At 37.8% G+C, this 15,749-nt stretch overlaps 1 protein-coding gene across 2 annotated transcripts in view; it reads left to right on the forward strand.

Annotated features, from left to right (window-relative positions):
- Window positions 1–15,749, forward strand: part of LOC311294160 (integrin alpha-X-like) — a 190,903-nt gene that overhangs the window by 52,211 nt on the left and 122,943 nt on the right. For both annotated transcript variants that reach the window (XM_084414877.1, XM_084414876.1), the window contains exons 10-11: window positions 8,898–8,971; window positions 10,527–10,662. In XM_084414877.1, coding sequence (XP_084271003.1) covers window positions 8,898–8,971; window positions 10,527–10,662 — 210 coding nt within the window. The remainder of the gene's footprint in view (window positions 1–8,897; window positions 8,972–10,526; window positions 10,663–15,749) is intronic.

The raw sequence follows: 15,749 nt of genomic DNA on the forward strand, positions 1-15,749 counted from the left end.
CGACATATACAGTATTATTAGCTGTATGATGTGTTTCTACCCTGAAACATTTAATTTCAATAGAGACCCGGTGCGCACAGTGAGGGAGACTTGCTAATACAACTTGCTAATAAAAGATCCAGTGTGAGAGAGGCAAAGAAAAACGACTGTTCTTAATGTTAGTTATGTTGCTTTGTACTACTTTCATTTTGTAGTGTTTTAATTGTACACTGCATAGCTGCAATTTATTTGGCAATACAAATTTAAAATATCGCAAGAATTATTCTCATTTTGCATCGCAAAGGGAATAAACGCTATACTCGATGCAACCCTGTTTTAAATAAATAAACTGCCTCGACACTTTATTTAAACATTGAAATGTGTGATGGGATTTTAATTTTAGTGTTCTTTTACATTTTCATTGTTTATATATATATATATATATATATATATATATATATATATATATATATATATATATATATATATATATATATATATATATATATATATATATATGAAGAGTTCAGATGGAAAAGCCTCTAAGTGCCATCTGAAATTTTCTTCTAGAATGGTCATTTTTTTATCAAGCTCGTGTATATAAGTTCAGTAATTTCACTTAAATGACAATGAAAATGACCTATTAATTGCCATTTAAGTTAAATTACTGAACTTGAATATGCTTGAATCTGGAAATAAAGCAAAATAACTGAGAAAGATGAGAAATAGTCCACAAATGCCATGTTCGTAATTTATAGCGAAACATCTAGCATTAATTCGATCTCAAACAGATTCATTAAAGAAAGTTATTACTCCACCACCTGCGTGACATCATTTCCAACATGGTTGAACGACCAATTTGCGACAGTACGGTTTTGGGAAACAGTCCTGGGGTGCGCAAGTTCATCGCAATGTCCATTGAACTCTATTGGTAACGACGGAACTTGCGACCATAGTTGGCCAACGATGCTTTCGGGAAACGCACCCCTGACTGGCTAGTTGATTTCTTCAACAATGCATCGTACTATGGTAGTGTACCAGCGAGTTACATCGTTGTACGGGAAAAGCACCTCTGGTTGACTACCAACTGTAGATCTGGGAATAACTGGTTTGTTTTTCCATTTTTGACAGTCCCTGCACAGATGTTGTTGTTTATAGATAGCCTCCCATTCTCTCAGTCTCCAAAAGTTTATTTTGATCTCTCTGAAGACTCTTAGGTCCTGGATGGCAGAGTTTTCTATCATAGTCTCGGATCAGTAACTTTGTAACCCAGGGATGTGTGTCAAGGACTACAGGGTGTATAACTGATAACTCTAGTCCTTCAGCTTGATATAAACAGCCACTACTTGATAAGATGGCAAGATTGGTCGAATTTGGGGCGAAAGAGCAAGAAGTCAACTAGTGGAATGTACAGGCTTACTAGCTTTAACAATTGGAACTCATCAGGAAAAAAATTTAATTTAGATTTCTGCAGGATATGCCATTCTGTGGTTTGGTAGTCTGTTGCCGATGGTGGTCCTGTATCTTTTAGACCCTGAACTGTGGCCTCTACTAACTAGGTAGGGTCAGGAATGTCAGGAACAACCAATTATGTCATAAAGCCACAGAAGATTCCTTTGTGCTGCTCTTTTTTTGTTTTGTTGTCAGGAGATAATAAGGGAGAAGTGATAGGCCATGCTGATTCAGACTTAAGTAGGAATGATGGTCCTTGGTTCCATCTGTTGAGCACTGATAGATCAGAAAGAGTTTAATATTGGGTGAGGTCATCTGCTGGATTTCTGCTGGAATTCACATATCGCCAGGTACATTCTGCAGTTAGCTCTTTTGAGTGAAATACATTTACATTTATTCATTTAGCTGACGCTTTTATCCAAAGCGACTTACAATTGCTATATATGTCAGAGGTCGCACGCCTCTGGAGCAACTAGGGGTTAAGTGTCTTGCTCAGGGACACATTGGTGTCTCACAGTGGATTCGAACCCGGGTCTCTCACAGGGGAGAGACCCGTGAGACACCAAAGACACACACCAAAGGCATGTGTCTTATCCATTGCGCCACACCACCCCATGTACTTGCTAGTGTATGGTGTTCCCTTTCAAAAGCTGCACTTAATGCTGCACACTTTTTGTGTGACCAGCTGTGACATATGTGTGTAACTTGTGTGTGTAACTTCAAACTTTTACCATCATTGTAGACTAGGCAAATGGCCTGTGCTATTGATCATTCAATGGGTGCTTTGGTCAGCTCAGAGAGGCATCTGTGGCTGAACCTCACAGGCATCAAAGGCCTCATTTACACTGCAGGTCTTGATGTCTTATTCTGATTTGTTGCCTGCATCCAGTTTTTTAGACCACCCGTTTACACGTTCTTTCAAATGTGACCCACATCCGATTCATGTGTTTACACTTGCCATACTATCTGAAACATCGCGCATGCTTAAAGGGTTAAATTCTCTTGCACAGATGGACGAACACGAAATATGCTTGATGCTAGCTTTGTGATATATGCAACATTTGCCAAACATCACAATGATTTTGAGGCGGAGGAGGAAAATGGCCATCATTGCAGCCTGTGCATATGCTTCAGTTATTGTGTGCGAGAGAGATCTCAGGACTGGTGGGACCGTGGGACCATATTGTGGCAGGCTTTAACGAGGAGCAGTGGGTCCAATTTTTTTGGCTGAGCAAGCCGACCTTTGATATGTTGTGTCAACGTTTGTCCACATTCCTCTCCTACGACGACACAACATTTTGTCGGGCCATCCGTCCCTTTGCAGATGCGTGTCGGGGTTGCTCTCATCATTAAACCGCGGTTGATAGCCTAATGCCTCAGAAAATCCTATCTGCCTGTTTACATGACAGTCGCTTTGGCACATATCTGATTTGTATATCCAATTTATTTCCACATATGAATGAGGCCTGAAACCGATCTCGAAATATCCGAATGCATGCGTTTTTTTCCTGTTTACACGGTCATAGAACATCATAGAATCTGTGCCACATATGAGAAAAAAAATCGGAATTGGGCCACATTTCACTGACAGTGTAAATGAGGCCAAAGACAGGGACAGAGTGTTCCTGCTTGATGCCCCGATCTCATCTTATGGCCTGTTCGGTGACTCGGTTAATACAGTTGTCGGTTTGCAAAAAATTCATAAATGATTAGCAAGGGATATACTAACATTTTATGTATGTTTTGTAAATTCCATTACAAGTCATTTACAAGTGATTAGTAAATGATTAACTAATTATTTACGAAACATGACTATGCGTTCATAAATGATTAATAAGTGATGTGTTAATTTTATTTTATTTAAATTTTTTTATTCAGTTGTAAGTCATTTACAATTGATTAGTTAATGATTAACTAATCATTTACAAAACATGAATATGCTTTTCATAAATGTTTAATAAATCATGTTACTTTTTTTTGTATGTAGCAATTAGAGGGTGCAGAAAGTGTTGTAAATGCCTTGAATACACATATAGATCATTTGTAACAGGTAAGAAAGATCTACTAATGATGTGTAACACATTTACAAGTGAGGAATAGTTTACACTTTAGATTAGGGGATTCAGAAAGTGTTGTAAATGATTTATTCATGCGTTTACACATCATCTATAACGGGTGTTGAACACTGTAGTGTGTACTGCATTGTAAGTGCTGACTGGTGAGGGTATAGACCACTGTCTTCTCTGAAACATGGAGTCTTTAACCACTGTGCACCTGATGTGAGCAAAACATACAAAAAAAAAGTTACTTAATTTATTAAACATTTATGAAACACAGTCATGTTTTGTAAATGATTAGTTAATCATTAACTAATCAATTGTAAATTACTTATAACTGAATCTACAAAACATACATAAAATAATTAGCATATCACTCATTAATCATTTATAAATGCATATTCATGTTTCGTAAATGATTAGTTAATCACTTGTAAATGACATGTAACGGAATTTACAAAACATACATAAAATGTTAGCATATCACTTGCTAATCATTTATGAATGTTTTTGTAAAAGATTAGTTAATCATTAACTAACCACTTATAAATGACTTACAACTGAACGCTATTATAAAGTGTTACCCAGTTGTCAGCAGGTTTCGGGAGGTGAAGAAACATTTGTGCAATTCCTTCCTTGCCGCATTCTGGGGGGGGAGGGCTGCTGGCCTTGCCCCGGTCCATCTGTAAGACATGAGGCACAAAAACAAGAGTGTAGCAGGTCTCTCTCCCCCTCGTCTAGACTGGGGACCATCTCACCGCTCTCAGCGGCCTCCAAAAAGGCCAGACCTCAGACCTCTCTTCTGGTCAAAGGGGCTATAGAATGTTCCCCTTCCAGAGAGCGAGTCAGGCTTCCTGGTTCCCAAGAAAGATGGGGGTTGCATCTGATTTTAGACTTTTGAGGAGGCTTGAAGGGAGAAGTGGTTGTACATTGCAGGTAATGCAGATCTAGTTAACTATTCTGGACAGCTTCAGTTCTGGACTTCCTGCAGGAATAAATTATCAGCAGGCACATGCCCCACCACTCTCAGGGTTTATATGACCATTTTATCGGCTTGCCACGCCTTGATTGATGGGGTTCCATTTGGGAAACATTCTCTGAAAGGACACTCTGTTCTGGAGGGAGTTTGGACAAAAGTCGAGCCAATGTCTCCTTCAGTTGCTAATGTCTTATGGAATCCTACTAGGGTTTGGATTTGAAGAGTAAAGTGTTAGAAGCCTACAGTGTTTCCAAGCTAAATATCTGATGCATCCATAATGGCACATTTTTGCTCGGAGCAAGTTGGTGAGGGTGGCCAAACCTTTCCGTGAGTGCTGCCAGGGTATCTTGAGTAGGGAGTGGATGAATTTATAAAGGAATCAGCTATGAGACAAGCATCTGTTAACTGCTTAAAGATGAAGATGAGCTACCAAAACCTGGTATTTGAATAGCTCTGTAGCTTCATAAGGTAGGTTATCCAAGGCTAGGTTAAAACGGGCAAATTCACGAGGGTCTCTGTGTAAAATCTGGAATGGTTGGCTGTGGACCTCTATAAATCATCTGTCTTGTAGGAATAGTCTGCATCTCTGAAAGGTTAGCTGGTGCTACATGCTGCTGACTTTAGGAAGATGTAAGAGGTGTTGTGATAATACAAGCTCTCCTTTCTCTCATTGGTTGCCATGTGACCTGGGTAACTCTGTGAGAGTCAACAGTGCCTGAGGGAATCTGAGCAGCTGCGTTATCTGGAACAAATGCATTTGAGTAATGCTGAAGGAGATGCATGCTGTGCATGATCTTTGTTCTTATGTGGAGAAAGGTGGCATGGTGCAGCTACTGGAAAGGCTCTAGGGGCTGTTGTAGTCGCTTATTGTTGTAGTGTTGGATGTCAGAAATTGAGGTGCATTAAATTGAGGGCAGCATTCTACACTGGACTAATTATGTCAGAGGATCAGAGTGCAGAGTATCAAGTTTAAAGATTAACTGAACTGGAATTTTGAGTAAAGGTGATATAACAGATGTATTTTATTTATTCTCATTGGTACAATTTTTAAAGTGGCAGAATTTGTTAAAAGGGATAAAATGGTATGTTGAAAATGTTGTTGTTGTTACACGGGCGCCGCCATGTTGGATTTCAACATTCGGCAACGTCACTGGAATGGTAAGCTACTCCGTTGCTAACCAACACTAGCAGAGCAGCCATTGCATGCAGCCCCTGGATTTCGAGTCAGTAGTGAGCATTTTTTAGCGACAGACTATTTAGAGAGTTGTACTTTCAATACAACCGGTTCACTGGTGAGGGTTAGGCTAAACCTGAGGCCATTCCGTCAATGTTAAACTTTTCAGGCTGTAGTACAGGGCAGACCGATAGACCAATGGCAAGTACTAACACCACCGATGCTATCTATGTAACCGCAGAGACAGGGCGCTGAAACACTCACGTCAAGGCAGAGGACAGAGAAGTATGTTAACTGTTATCATGATAGCAAGCTAAGCAAAGGGCTGGATGTAACGTTGTCACATACACAAAACATATTGTGTTCAATATAGCTTTATAGCGTTCAACAAAACTGAGACACATTCATTGAAATTGAGTAACAAAATCAAGCTATATACCAAACGATCCAACCTAGGGAAAGAGCTAGCAGCTAACGTAAACACGTTGGAAGCACTTTTGTCAAACTCCACAAGCTAGCCACCACTCCGACTATATAAACCGTATAAATCATGACTCGTCTCGATAATAATGCGTTTACTAGCTGCTAATAAAACCACAGCAGGTCTGTAAACAGATTCCAATGTCCTACCCACCCTGAAGCTAGCTGATGTCCATCGTCTCAGGGCACATTGTTGATACAGAGGGAGTTCAGGTTTTTTTTTTATTTTTTTTTTTACGTTTCTTCATTCGGATCCATTTGCGATCCATTCCATTCTGAATAAACAAACAACGCAGTTTACATGCTTCATCCTTGTTGCATTATTTATTCACTAAGATAATAATTAATAAATGCATGTACAATCATCCGTTAACTTGATAAATGTTGCAGTCAGATATGTTTTATGCACAAACAAATGCCTTTCAACGTACACAATTCAGAAGTAAATGAATATGCAGCAATTTGTACAAATAGAGAGTCTGTAAGCCTACTATACGTGTTGTAGCCATTAAATAAGCTCATTTAGTTTCATTAAAATATATATATAATTTTTTTTTTTTTTTTTTTTTTCATCTATGTTGAATATAAAAAAGTTAACAGCATGAGTAAGATAGGATGCGCAATATATCGAGAGATATGGAACGGGTCAGACATGATTTTGACCACTTAGTTAAGATTTGCATTGTAGAAAGCCTTTCTTTAAAGTGAATTTCGTTTTGTATAAATTGTATCTTAATTTTAATATTTTTTTCATCAACCAATTGCCTGTATTTAATAAGCAAATATAGCAGACATTATAATCATCGAGGCGTCCGCGCGTCCACTTGCATTGCACGTGAACTGGAGCGCATCTCATCCTAACTAAACCGAAACTCAGTGTATGCCTTACACACATGAGAAATATAGAAAGCTTGAAATGTCTTTAAACGAAACAATTCAAAACGAAAATAAATAGGCTACTCTCTGATTATGTAATGATGTGCATTTCTCTCTGTAGGGGCGTTCACTACGGAGATGGCGATCGTCAGCTTAATCTTTGCAGCCGACACTGTTTATTAATATAAATAAATGCATGCGTGTCACCGGATTTACAAATGCACATCTTGCTTGTTGCACGCACACATATGTAGGTAGGCTACATATTACGAAATAACGAGATATTATGTTGAAATAATTAGGCTAATTATTAATTATCATTATTAATAATAAATCTATAAGAATATTTGATTGAATGCTGAATGTTGCTTGTTCAATTGAATACAATTAATACTTTAATTGTGATAATTAAAATAATTGATTATTAAATATTAAGTGGCCTATGTTTGCTCATTTATTAATACTATTTGTATATATCTAGCACCCCCTCAGCACCTGCGTTAAAAAATTCTCTGGCGCCGCCCCTGGTTATAACGGCCCACGTATTAAAAAAATGGTAGGTTAATGGCAGTTAATGTGTCGGGCCGGGCGTGTGGTGGTAGTCAGATACCCATGCCATTAAAATGACTCATTTTCGTCTGTGTATAGGACCTGCAGCTGCCTATATACCTTCGCAGGTTCTACCATGCCGGTGACGTCATCGGAATTAACGCAATTTTTGTGTTGCTTAAAAAAAGAGCTATATTGATATTTTTAATTCAAATTTTTTGTGTAATTTACTTTTAATTGTCATAAACAACACATTATCAACTTTGATTATTTCAGTTCAGTTAATCTTTAAGGAGCACGCCCTAGATGTCCAGTTAATTAACCAGTTTACTAATAAAAGTGAGTTTTACTGATCTGTGGTAATATGCCAAGGCTTTAAAGCCAGGCGTGGTGATTCTAAAGAATCAGATGATGCAACAGTCCTTTCTCTTTTGTCTTGATAAATACTGAATGCATGTGGATGGGCCATAGAAATATCTCTGTCCTCATCATCCTTCTGAAAGTCATCTGACCCAGGGGGTTGCTATGTTGCCTGAGGCAGGAGGACATTAGCTCTAGGCAGCCCAGCATACTGCAACTCAAATTATTATTAGTAAGCTGGTTGATGAACTCCTTGATGCTCCTTGGACTTGATACTCTGCACTCTGATCCTTTAAAGTCCCTGTGAACCGGAAGTTGCAAATTACTTTTCTCCAGTGTTGTGACGTATTTCAAAGTGAAACGATATTGAATACAGGGCGGGGTTTTACTTTAGCGCACATCCTCTCCATCTCTCCCTCATAGCAGACTAAGGGTTTGAGGGGAGTGATTAAGGCGTTTTCAACCCAAGCCGTCAAACTGACGTCATCAGAGAAGGAATGCCATTCCAGACCTGAAGTAACTTTTCAGATTTTGATTAAAGATTACTGTGACAATTTTTTTTTTGCTGTTTATTAACTTGCACAGATTAATTGTTCACCACAAGACTAGTAATATGCGCTAACAAAGTAAATAGGGTCAATTTTGATTTCATGATGACATACCATAGCGTCTCATTACAGGCAGTAACGTATATCAAATAAGAAACTGCAACTCAAATAAAAAAACAAATATAAACAAATAACTACATAAATCCACCCAGATATATTACTCACACTATGAAATTACTCATTATATATAACATAACAATCGAACTTTGGGAAGCCGGAATTGCCGCGATGGCGAGCAAACAAGCTTAGAGTAACTCAATAAAGTACACAAATCTGCTATCAAAGTTATTAATTATGCATCAGAGCATTCATAGTTCACCTCTTACTGACTGCTACGCACTGATTGGATGAATCCTTAATATTCTCTCTCTCTGTTGCTGTAGGAACTGACACAGGGAATTTCAGCACTTTTCAGATGGAATTATCACAGGGCGGCTTCAGTGTGGCCCTCTCTGAGGTCAGCAACATTTCACTATATTTTAAAAATGTTTTCTGTTAATTAAAACGATAATTTATGTTAACATAAATAGTAGACCCTGCTGAAAAATCCAGCATAAACTAGCATGAATTCCATTTTGGTCAAGGCTGGTTAGAACTGGTAGTAAGCTGGTAGTACTGGAAAGCATTTTTTGTCTTTGTCAAGTCAAGTCACCTTCATTTATAAAGCACTTTATACAATACATATTGTTTCAAAGCAGCTTTACATTTAATTAGATTATCGTCAAGTTATCTAAAATAGAAGCAAATAGAGTGAGAGGCTATACATGTAATTTTAATGCTCTGGTATTTGCAGATATTTAAATATGGCCATATTTAAGCATGATTCTTTGGATTTATATGAACAATTTTCAATAAGATTCCATTTGTAACATTATTACACATTAGGTTAATAAATGTTGTAGAAGTATTGTTCATTGTTAGTTTGTTAATTTCAACATTTACTAATACATTTGTAAATTTTTATTTTATCTTTTAACTTTAGTTAATGAACACTTGTATTGCTCAAATAATTGCATAATGCATATAGTTCATGAAAGCTAGCTAATACATTCTTGTTAACAAATGGGACTTGCAAAGTGTTACCTATGAAATGTACGTATGTTTCTAGGTTATAGCTAAAGAAACACATATTTGACCTGTAATATTTTAATGTTTAAATTATTTTCTGTAGAATGTGTTCTGTTGAACTTTTCATTTTAATATATTCATATTTATATATTTATTTCATTTAGCACGTTTCAGTTCAGCACTGTTTTACTTAGAGTGTTATGTTTGTTTTTTATCCAGTATCTATTTTAAAAACTATCGGTTGATTAATCGGTTATCAGCAAGTTATCAACCTAGTTATCGGTATTTGTAAAATCACCTATCATTCGACCTCTATTTATTAACTTAGAGGCCGTTTGCATTTAACGTTTTCAACTGAAAACTTTAGTGTGTCTCTTTGTACTTTTGTCAGTTAAATAAAGGTTAAAGAGAATTAACAAATCACAGATTCTTGACTTTATTACATTTTAGTTTTCTGGATTTGGCATTGTACATAGAACAACAATAATTATAAATAATAAATAAAAATAATGTGGACAGAGCTCAAGAATCTTATTTGAATGATAAGGTAGCCCCCTAAGCTGAATTTTGTTTCTGGTACAAGATGTTCTGCCTGCTTTAACTAGCTTGACCAAGATGGTCTACCAGCCTTACCCCCACACTCTTAAAAATAAAGGTTCTTAATTGGTTTCTATGGTTCTAAGGTTCACATCCATGGACCTTTTCCACTGCACAAAATGTTATTTACAGTGGAAATGGGTTCTTTAGATGATTAAAATATTATTCACACTAAAAAAAGTTATTTTAAGAAAGGTTCACTGAAAGGTTATTTGGGAACCCAAAATGGTTATTCAGTGGCATCACTGTGAAAACCCCCTTTTGGAAGCTTTATTTTCAGGGGGGTACTTTCCTAGTTATGCGATAAAAAATATATATAAATGAAGTTTAATTTGTCTTTACTATAGGGTTTGAGGATGTTTGGAGCGGTTGGAGCATACTCCTGGTCAGGAGGAATAGTGCAGGATTTCACTCATCAAATGATGAATTCTTCATTCATTAATGCCACAAATACGGAGGAGGACATTAGAGATTCATATCTGGGTAAGCGACCATTCGCATTGTCTGTTAGTTGGCTTATTTTTTATTTTATTTTTATCATCACTTTACAGGTTACTATTGCACAAACTTTAAATCCTCATATTCATGCAGCGCTCTGATGTTATATGTTAAACTTTTGTGAGTAACTAGCCTTGCACAATAGTGCTAAGGATATACATGGTACCTGCAATATATCAACTGCAGAAGGTGGGAATATATATATATATATATATATCAGACATCTGAATACTCAATTTTGATAAGGGGAATAAACGTTTTAATTAGGGCCAGAGCACCGATGTGAGGACCCTCTTGGAATTGCTCCATTTATTATTAGGGCCCAAGCCCTGAAAGGTCGAAGGCCCTATTGTTTCCGGAAGGATTATTAGGGCCCAAGCCCTGAAAGGGCGAAGGCCCTATTGTTTCCGGAAGGATTATTTGGTAACCCTTTCTTTTACAGTCCCCTAATTACTAGGTATTTACCTGGTAAATATATGGTAAGTTATAGTTGGTTATTGGTAATTACCACAGGTAACAAGTATGTAAATGCAGAGAAACTACAAACTAATTACTAGGTATTTACCTGGTAAATATATGGTAAGTTTTAGTTGGTTATTGGTAATTACCACAGGTAACAAGTATGTAAATGCAGAGAAACTACTAAGTATTTACCTGGTAAGCATATGGTAAATTATAGTATTTTAGTGTGTAATTACTTAAGGTGATTAGTATGCAATTACAGAGAAACTACCAGGGAAAAAAACACCACTGTTAAATATCAACTCAACAAAGTACTGTGTACTTGTTACCTGTTTAGGTTGGTAATAACTCCGATTTAATTGTGTACTTCCTCAGAATGTAGGCAGACTATTTTTAGAAACACCTCCAGTATTACCCATCAATTCAAGTTAGGTTTGTAGTTATCCTAGGGTTATGTTGGTAACAGTCCATGTTTATTTATTACTATCTTGAAATTAAGACGTAGTTTCCAATAAATTACCTTGTCTTACATAGTTGTTGTTCATTGCTACACCCATTTATAGAGGGTTTGTCAAATAATTTACCTTACACTTACCTGGTAACTACCCCGCAGGAACAGTTTTCCCTAATGTCATGGCACATCTTAAATACTGGGTATGTTCTTGCAGATGTTTTTACAATTTACTCAGTAAGTAAAGTGTAACTGTACTGTAAAATGAAGCCTTGTTTATTTCCATGGTATTACCGGAATTGTACCATATAACTTGATCATTCCCTTTTCCATATAGTCAATTTGTTTTACCTCATATGTCATGCAACGTTACTAAGGAAAACATGACAATTTACTCAGTAAGTAAAGTGAAACTGTACTGTAAAATGAAGCCTTGTTTATGTAACGGGTGTTTGAGACGGTTAACCGATATTAATATGTCTTAGGCTAGTAAAATAACAGAAGTCTAAATTCGTCTACAGGAGCTGGTGGTCAGTAACAACACAGAAACATAAGTTTAAATTTGGTGCAGGTACCATATATTGCAAAATAATTAAACAAAATATTTACAAATAGAAATAATGAAAGGAAAGAAAAAGAAAAGAATCCCAAAATATTTACAGACTGCAGTTGAACCGGTTTGTAGTTAAGTGCACTTGGTAGTTGTTGTTCAAGTATACTAATATAAATTACAGCAAATACACACACACAAAAACCAAAAAGAAAAAGAACTGTCCCAGCAATAGATGGTATACAAGACCAGCGCGACAACCCACAAGGGTTTTATGGAAGTTTGTAGTGATAAGTCCGTAAGTTATTGTTCATCATGTGAAGGATGTGTATGTGGGGTTGAAGCACTAGTCTATGGAGAAGTGTGTGGGGGACAGGCTGTGGACAACCTTCCTACCAGACCAGTAGGCAAGGCAAGGCAAGGCAAGTTTATTTATATAGCACATTTCATACACAATGGCAATTCAAAGTGCTTTACATAGAAGAAATTAAAATAATAAAAAGAAATAAGAATAATTAAAACAGTTTAGAAAAATAAAAAATAAAATACAGTACAAACAGTCGGACGAACATTGGCACAGTGCTCATTCAGTAAATGCATAGTTAAACAGATGTGTTTTGAGTCTGGATTTGAATGTGACTACAGTAGGAGCACATCTGATCTCCTCTGGAAGCTGGTTCCAGCTGCGGCTGGCATAATAGCTAAAAGCGGACTCGCCATGCTTGGAGTGAACCCTTGGTATTTCAAGCTGATATGATCCTAATGATCTGAGTGATCTGTTGGGTTTATATTCAGTGAGCATATCTGCAATGTATTGAGGTCCTAGGCCATTGAATGATTTATATACCAGTAATAATACTTTAAAATCAATCCTAAATTTAACTGGGAGCCAGTGTAAAGACCTGAGGACTGGTGTGATATGTTCATATTTTCTGGTTCTGCTCAGAATCCTGGCGGCAGCGTTCTGTATGAGCTGCAACTGTCTTATGGTCTTTTTGGGAAGGCCAGTGAGGAGTCCATTACAGTAATCCACCCTGCTGGTGATGAAAGCATGAACAAGTTTCTCTAAGTCGGTAGGATGGCTATTCAGTGGATGCTACACGGATGGTAGGCTCCCAGCAATAGAAATTCGGCTCGCCATCATTCGTCTCCAGACAGAGAGAAAAAACCTGGCCTGTAGTACAACAACAGGACCAGTAATTAACAGGGCTAAGTTGAAACTAAGCATCAGCTCATTCCACACTCAGATATCATTTTCATGTGCACACAATTCTAAATTATTACAAAATGAATCAATAAATGTACAAACTACAAATAATAAACATTAAGGGCATGACAACACTGTAACAGTTATGAAAGGCTGTTCCATTTTTGTATTGTAATGCTACTCCCCACCTCAAGGGGGTCTAGGGAGGTTTCTATAGGAAGGGCTATCCTTTTAAAAGAGACAAGTAAGAATGTTTAGGAGGTATTGTCAGGTCTTTGAGTGTTTTGCTCAACTGAGATCGACGCAAGAAACCCTATTACGAGGAACCTTATTGGTTCTACAGCTCAATGTAAGTTGTATATATTTTGTAATTCTATGTTTATTGTATTTGTCAATTGCATATTTTGATTTGTGTTTGCCTGTTTATTTAGAGGGTTCTTTTTTGACTTCATTCTATTTGGACACTTCATCTGGACTTTGTTGTGCTCTAATTCCACGGCTACGCCTTTGTTTGTTTCCCGGACTGGTGGTTGATTTATGATTTGGACCCCTTAGAAGTTGGACTTCTACTCATGGATTTCTATTGAACTTTTGGAACATTGTAAACACGCACCAGTTGCCTGGACTACTTCTGGTATTGTGAGAGATTTACTTTATTTCTGCCTGAACCTGAACTTGTGTTGAGCGGAAAAGTTCTTGCATAAAGAATCCTCTTTCTTGTTGTATTGAGTTGCTGATAATATTGCTTTTGTGAATTATATAGTAATGGTTTGGGTTATCTCACAAAACTTTAAATACACTTAACTCTCATCTTAGATGAATGGATCCCCTTCATTTAGTGTGTAACCAAAATTAGAAATGTTACATTAATGGCGCCCGAACAGGGACCTTCTGGTAAAGAGAGAGAGTAAGTTTGAAATTATGGATGCTTTTATTGCCGAGACTGATGTGGGTACGGACCCAGACTTCACTGCTGCATCTTTTACAACTCATCGAGAACCAATTCAGGACATGATACAGTCCTTTGGTAGTTTGTACTCGGAGTCTGAAGAGCCGATTGTGCAGGAAGATGATGGTTTGACTGATCTTCCGCCACCTCCACCAGTAGAGGAAGAGGACGAGGAAAGTCTCATCAGTCTTACCATTGCGACCAGGGTAAATCAGTTAAGCATGAGAATGGACAACATGGAGAAAGACAATATGGAGTGTATTAGAAGAGTGGAGCAAGACATTCAAAATTGCCTTCAGCGACATGACCATTGTCTTGGAACTCTAGAGGAGCAAATGCGAGAGTTGACCAAACAGACAATAATTCAAGCCCAGACGGTTGATCAGAATCAGCGAACGCTTGAAGAAAAACTGACAGATATAATTGAGAGGAGGTGTGATCATTTGAAGCGACTTTTAGAAGAACAGATGCAGGAGATGGGTAAGGCTATGATGGATTGCTTAAAGAGGAGGGATAATCAGCTTAAGTCTATGATGAGTTCTGTCCCGAATGCTGTGTCTACTCCTTTAGCTTCACAAGCCTTTGCAACATCATTCCCAGGTGGCCAGGTAACAGCTACATCTCAAACATTTCCGTATAAGGCAGCAGTCAAGTTAGAGTTCCCGGTGTTTGGACGCACCGAATCTGAAGATCCAATAACTTACCTGGAAAGGTGTACTGAGTACTTAGCAGTGCGACCAATGAGTGATGGTGAGATATTGTCAATACTTCCATCTGTATTGATGAACACTGCTAAAGACTGGTGGATGGCTGAAAAAATCCACGTCAACACATGGAATCAATTCAAGGCGGTATTCCTTCGTTCCTTCCTACCCGATGACCATGAGGTGGAAGCTGAGAGGAAAATCAGAGAAAGAAAGCAGGGGCTGGGTGAAAGCATCCGGACATTTGCCTTTCAATATAGAGCTATGTGTTTGAGACTGAGGCCATCAATGACTGAAAGAGAAATACTTCAAGCCACATTAAGAAACTGCAATCCTCGAGTTGCCAGTATTCTGAGAAGCTCGGCCAATACCTTTGATGAGCTGGTACGTGTCGGAGCTTTAGTGGAACGAGACATGGCAGAGGAAAGAGCCTATTGGAGACAGCGCAATGCTGAGCAAGCTGGCAGAAGAGGAGATTCTGATAGATCAGGTAAAGGCAAAGGCGGAAGTCATAACATTGCTATGCTTTCAGAAAGTAACATCAAACTGTTAACCTTTCCTGTAATCTTAAGGAAACATGCATGTGATGCTGTTATAGACACTGGTAGCTCATATTCCCTGATTCAAGAGTCCATCTGGAGGAGATGGAAAGAGGAGGCTGAGACGTGGAAATCCAGCAGAGGACTGTCATTTGTTCTTGCCAATGGTCAAGTACAACGAGCATTAGGGGAAGTCAGTTGGGAGTGTAT

This window comes from Rutilus rutilus, assembly GCF_951802725.1.
Source record: "Rutilus rutilus genome assembly, chromosome: 7".
Classification (NCBI taxonomy): Eukaryota; Metazoa; Chordata; class Actinopteri; order Cypriniformes; family Leuciscidae; genus Rutilus; species Rutilus rutilus.